Raw genomic sequence first — 6,099 nt, 5'->3', positions numbered from 1 at the left:
CACCCACTATGCAAGAGGTATTGTTCTAGGCACTAGTGACACAAGAGCAAGTAAATGTTTGCAAAAATCTGAATTTGAAAATTTAACTCAGTAGTTTTGAGTAGCTGCCATATATGGAAATGGAGGGTAGAAGAGCAAAATAGAACCTTAGAATAGAAGGTTCTCAAGAACCTGCCAGTCTCAGGATGGAAATGGTACACCCAAGTATCTACAGAATAAATACCTATGAAATGGAGGTGTCCCAGAGAACATTGGAGGGATAAAGAAAGAAGGTACATTACAGGTGGGAGAGTTAGAGAAGGCGTTGGTGAGGGAATATATGTGCACTTACAGGAAATAGTGCTAGACTTGGGATAACAAGAAAAGGTGATTGGGTTTCTGTCCAAATGTTTGTTATTTGTTTTCCCTTTCTTGTCAAATCTTGTCTTGTTTATTAATACACTAATTGATGTTACTTTTGGAAGTGTTTGCTTTTTAAATGTAGCTTATCAGACTTGCCAGTTTTCTTATTTCTCACATTAGCAAAAAAGTACTTCTGACAGAATAATAATTTTTTTATTTCAAATTTTATTTGACATTTAAAATTCTCAACTTTTATCAAGAACCCTAATATACAAACAAGTTGTATAAATGACCCTGATTCATTTATGTCTCAATTTATTTACTTCTGAGTGTCTCTTAAAATAAAAAATAAAGTGAAGCCATTTTAAAGTATGCTATAAAAGGAAAAGTTATAGAAATGTGATTTTATTTCTCCTCTTATTTTGTAGATGTCCATGGCGACATTGAAAATGAATTCTTTATTTTCACCAGATATTCTTATATGAGAAGATCCATTTCAAAAAGCCTAAATATTTCTTCTGCTGGACCAGCATGGCAGGATTCAAGCGAGGATATGATGGAAAGATTGCTGGATTATATGATCTGGATAAAACCTTAGGTCGAGGTCATTTTGCAGTGGTTAAACTTGCCAGGCATGTTTTTACAGGTGAAAAAGTGGCAGTGAAAGTTATAGATAAGACAAAACTGGACACTCTAGCCACTGGTCATCTTTTCCAGGAAGTGAGATGTATGAAATTAGTACAGCATCCTAACATCGTACGTCTTTATGAAGTTATTGACACCCAAACCAAACTCTATCTTATTCTGGAACTTGGGGATGGAGGCGATATGTTTGATTACATAATGAAACATGAGGAGGGTCTTAATGAAGACTTGGCCAAGAAATACTTTGCTCAGATAGTTCATGCTATATCTTATTGCCATAAACTCCATGTAGTTCACAGAGACTTAAAACCAGAGAATGTGGTCTTCTTTGAGAAACAAGGTCTTGTAAAGTTGACAGACTTTGGTTTCAGCAACAAATTTCAGCCAGGGAAGAAGCTCACTACAAGTTGTGGATCTCTTGCGTATTCTGCTCCAGAAATTCTGCTTGGTGATGAGTATGATGCACCCGCAGTAGGTAGGTAACCCTCTGTTTATCATTTGCCTGTTGGAATTCTAACAGCTACAGTTTAGTTAAGGAGCTCTGGTGGCGCAGTTTTGTTGGTCAAATTAGTTGTTTATTGAAAAATAATGTCTGAAAGAATTTCTGTTATAAGTGTCCTAATGAACAAAACTGGTTTCATGAATGCCATAATATCTCTAAAGCTGGTGGTTAATCTCTTTCATCCTTTAGATGGCAAATACCAAAAGTTCATTTGTCACCACAAAAGAAAATGAATAAGTTATCATTTAAGGTAACTTCTTATCTGAACATTACACTTTTTTTTTAAGGGCTGAATATTTTACTTGTCTTCTTAGCTTCTTCTGGTAATGGCTAACCCTAACTATTTCCTTCTTTTGAATACCTTTTTTAACAGTTGTGAGACCCATATTGGAGAGGTAATACGAATATTATAGTGCAATGTGAAGTTTAGGGATTGGAATAATTTATTAACTAACGCTGAAAAAGGTACCCGACTTCCCTCAGCTTTGTTTCTTCATCAATAAAATAGAAATTAATCTGATGCAGGTATCATATTCCTAAATTATCTTGTTTACTTTTCACAGAGACATGTGTGATTGCTATTGTTAATCTCACTGTACAAAATAGAAAACTGACATTAGAGTACCGGCTGTGTGGTAGATTCTGGAATAGTGGTGACCCTTGGCATTCCCAACTCGTCCTCTTTCTCTTCTCCCCCATACACTTTGATGATCTCACTCATTTATCCTGAGGTATCTATTTGTGGTGGTGTTTACTACTTTTCAGCTATGTCAACTTTGTTTCCTTAGAATCATGTCTGTCCTGTAGGGATTTATTTTTATTTTTTAAGGCTTTGTTAATTTGAAGATGTGGTCAGATTTTACATTTTTTATTTAATCTTAGAAAAATATACTCTAATATTAAATGCACATGGTGTCAGACTTTATAGATGAGGAGCCTTCCATTTGCATTTGCTCACTTGAAATACAGAAGATTGCTGATGTTATATTGAATACCCTGTACATCCAGATGCTACTTTTCATGTTTGATTAGTGTGCTCTGGAAAAGAAAGGACTAATAAATGGTTTCTTCCCACCATAGATACCCAGGCTTCCTTGAAGTCTTTCATTAGAATATTTGAGCAAGAAATCTTTGATTAGTAGAGCAGCTGTAATCAGAAAAGGCAGGAATTTACAGAAGAAAAACAAACATTGCATATGAAAAGATGTTCAATCTCAGTGGTAATCAGGGAAAGGTAAATTAAAACCACAATAAAATACTGTTACATTGCTGTTCACATTGGTTAAAACTAAAGCTAGACAAAAGGAAGAATTGACAAGACTACAGAACATCAGGAACTTGTACTATTTAGAGGACAGTTTGGTAGTATGTACTAAAGATGTGCACATCCCATGGCCTAGCAATTCTGTGTATGTAGCCTACAGAAGTTCTTACTCCTGTACACAGAGGTTTTCAAAGAATGCTTTTAGCAGTATTATGGGATATTTATCAACAGGGGAATTGTTCAATATTCATGTTATGGAATTCTATACTTTAGTGAGTATGAATAAACCAGAATTAACTTTGTCAGCATGGTTAAATTTCATAGATCTAAGTCGGATTTGACTCGACGGCACATAACAACAAGAATAATGTTTAAAGAAGGAGCTCTGGTGGCGAAGTAGTTAAAGCATTCTACTGCTAACCAAAAGGTCGGTGGTTTGAACCTACCAGCTGCTCTCTGGAAGAAAGATGAGGCTGTCTGCTTCCATAAAAATTGACAGCCTTGGAACACTATGAGGGGACAGTTCTACTCTGTCCTAAAGGGTTGCTAAGAGTTGAAATTGACTCGGTGGCAGTGGGTTAATGTTTAAAGGGAAAAAGCAAATTGGTGAAGTGTGCATATATTATGCCATTTATATAAAAGTTTAAAACATAAAAAGCAATAGTATGTATTGTTTAGGGATGCATGAGATGAAAAATGTATGATATCAAGGTAGGTTACCTCAGAGAGGCAGGCATTTCTAGAGAGTTTCAGTGTATTGGTGATGTTTATTTCTTAAGTTGGGTGGTTGAGTACACAGGTGTTTATTGTAATGTTCTTTTACTTTTTTGTATGTATTTAATATTGCATAATAAAGTGTAAAGAATTGAAAGAAAAAAAAAGAAAATTGAAAGGATATGCACACTGATCTGATAAATGATGACCTTGTGTTGGTGAAGTAGGATTGGGTGGAGTTCATGGGTAACTTTTTCATTTTCCTTATGTGTATTTATTCCAAATCATTTTGTATAATTTTGTGATTGAAATAAATATAGAATTGTTTTTTAAAAGAGACCGATGGACAGACATCTTTCTGTTAATTTGCTATTAGTGTATGGGACCAAATCTATTAGTATTTTTTCACAAATACTTTATAAAATGAATGTGGACAGGTATTGAAATCTGTCATCTTATTAGATTGCCAGATGTTGGTAAAGAAAACAACTTCGGTTGAGTTTTAGAAATAAGAGCTTTAGTACATTGAGACTTAGCTTGGGAATTAATTTAATTTTGTATTCTTTTCAAAGAATCCATTTTTCGTTTTTCTTATCATCTGTGCTTTTTGTTTGCTATATTGGAGATTTACTGTCTTGGAAACCCTGTGGGGCAGTTCTACTCTGTCCTATCAGGGCACTATGAGTCAGAGTCGACTCAAAGGCATTGGGTTGGGTTTTTTTTTATATAATTTTTCTACCTTCTATCTTTATTTTTTGTGCTATCTTTTGAGTTTTCTTTCCTTTTCCTTTTCCTTCTTTGGTATCTTGAATCAGAAGCTTCCTCTATTGTCTTGAGTTTGAACAGATACTTTTAAGTTTGTATGGTATCCTCTGCTGCATTTTCTAGTGATGTTGTAGGGGCTTCACTCTGAAGTCACTTTCTCTTAGCTAAAGTTTATATTTACTCTTTTGTAAACTTATTTTCAAAGTGGATAGATTTATCTTTCCTTTTGGTGATCTGGTTTTTAATGTCTAATTTTAGTACATTGCAATCAATAAATATGCCTAATTGGTTTCTGCTTTGGGAAATTTTTTTTAAGTTTTTTTTTTTTGTGTGTGTGTGGCCTAATAACATGGTACTTTTTGGTGACTATCGCAGTGTGATTAAAATATTTGTATTTTTGGTGGGCATAAAGTTTTCATATATAATTAAGCTTCTTCACTATGCAGTTTGTTCTTTTGTATATGTTTTTATTCTGTCATTTTCTGAGAGAATTATATCTGATTTTATGAATTTTGTATTCTGATCGATTTTATGTGTATTATTTTCAAGCTGTGTTAGATATATAAAAGTTTATAATTTATTTTACTTGGTGGGTTATATCATTTATACCTATTTGATGCTTATTGCCTTGAATTCTATTTTGTCAATTTTGTTTCAGGTTTATTTCTTTTAAACAGTGTAAAGCTGTATTTTGTGTCTAATATGAGAGTCTGTCTTTTAATAGGTGAATTTAATCATATTGCTGGCGTGTTTGGAGTTATTTGGGCTGTCTCATTTTGTGTTTTTCATTTGTCTTACTTTCTTTATGATTTTTTCCTTTAGTTTGCTGGATTATTCAACTCTTCTTTGCCTTTCTTTCCACAGTAGTTTGGAAGAAGACATGCAGACACAGTTTTCTCTTTGGGTCGGTGTCTACCTATAATTTCCAGATTTAATCAATACTCATGTTATACTCCTCTGCAAATAAGATAAGAATTATAGTTTGCTTTTACTTTCTTTTTAGTTATATATTATTGATTTGCTTCTGTTTCTTTGTTTATAATACATATTTACTTAGACTTACATAATTACTCAAATTTCTTGATTTATCACTGACTCTTGGCCTCTCTATCCCTGCATTACTTTTGTTTTCCTTTGTTCATAATCCTTTCAGAACAAAGTTGTAAAGATTTCCTGAGTTCTTGTCTGTCTGAAATATGTTTTCAAAATAATTTTCCTCCTAACTTTTAAGATGGTTTTCTGAAATCTTCTTGCTTCCAAAGTTGCTAGTTAAGTGTCTGTAAGGTTACATACATTTCATTGATTCTGAGAAATATGTTTTTGACTTTCCTGAAAGTAGTACATTAAGTTGATTTTTTTGGGCATTAGTTCTTTTGTTGAATGAACTTAGTTCCTTTCTCATGGTGTTTATTTTTCTTAGGTCCTTAGGGCTTGTTAGTTGTGAGTTTATCTGTTTTTGAGGTTTGTTGGTAGACTGTTTGAATACATTGCCTGCCTCCAGTGGATGTGGGAGAGGAGCAGGGTACGTAGCCAGCCGAGATGTCCTGGTATCTGATCTTATTTGACAGAGTGTCAGTATACACCTTGGACACTATGCCTCCCTCTCTGTTCCTATTGTCCACGGTTACTTCTTCCGCCTAGAACAGATATCTACTTTGGCATGCTTGGTGCCCGTTCAGGGTTCTGGGGTAGAGGAGATGGCTCCCAGTTCATCTCTCTCATGGTTGCCTTGGTGCAGTTCCTTCCATTTTCTAGAAGGGGAGCATCACAGAAGCTCCTCTCAATTGAGTGTTTGGACTGTGCTTTCCTCTTTCAATCTGATCCCACCTTTTTTACCCTATCTAGTGATTTAAGGGAGCTCTGGTAG

General features: G+C 34.4%; 1 protein-coding gene across 1 annotated transcript in view; it reads left to right on the top strand.

Annotated features, from left to right (window-relative positions):
- Positions 1-819: 819 nt before the first annotated feature.
- The window catches only part of SNRK (SNF related kinase), a 58,683-nt gene continuing 53,403 nt past the window's right edge, over positions 820-6,099 (top strand). Inside the window, exon 1 of the mRNA XM_007949677.2 lies at positions 820-1,462. Coding sequence (XP_007947868.1) covers positions 874-1,462 — 589 coding nt within the window. The 5' untranslated portion in view covers positions 820-873. The remainder of the gene's footprint in view (positions 1,463-6,099) is intronic.

Source organism: Orycteropus afer, unplaced genomic scaffold (assembly GCF_000298275.1).
Source record: "Orycteropus afer afer isolate SDZICR_OR568_19922 unplaced genomic scaffold, OryAfe1.0 scaffold00250, whole genome shotgun sequence".
NCBI classification, from domain to species: domain Eukaryota; kingdom Metazoa; phylum Chordata; class Mammalia; order Tubulidentata; family Orycteropodidae; genus Orycteropus; species Orycteropus afer.
Note: the sequence above shows the minus strand (reverse complement) of the source record. Positions and strands in the feature narration are given on the sequence as shown.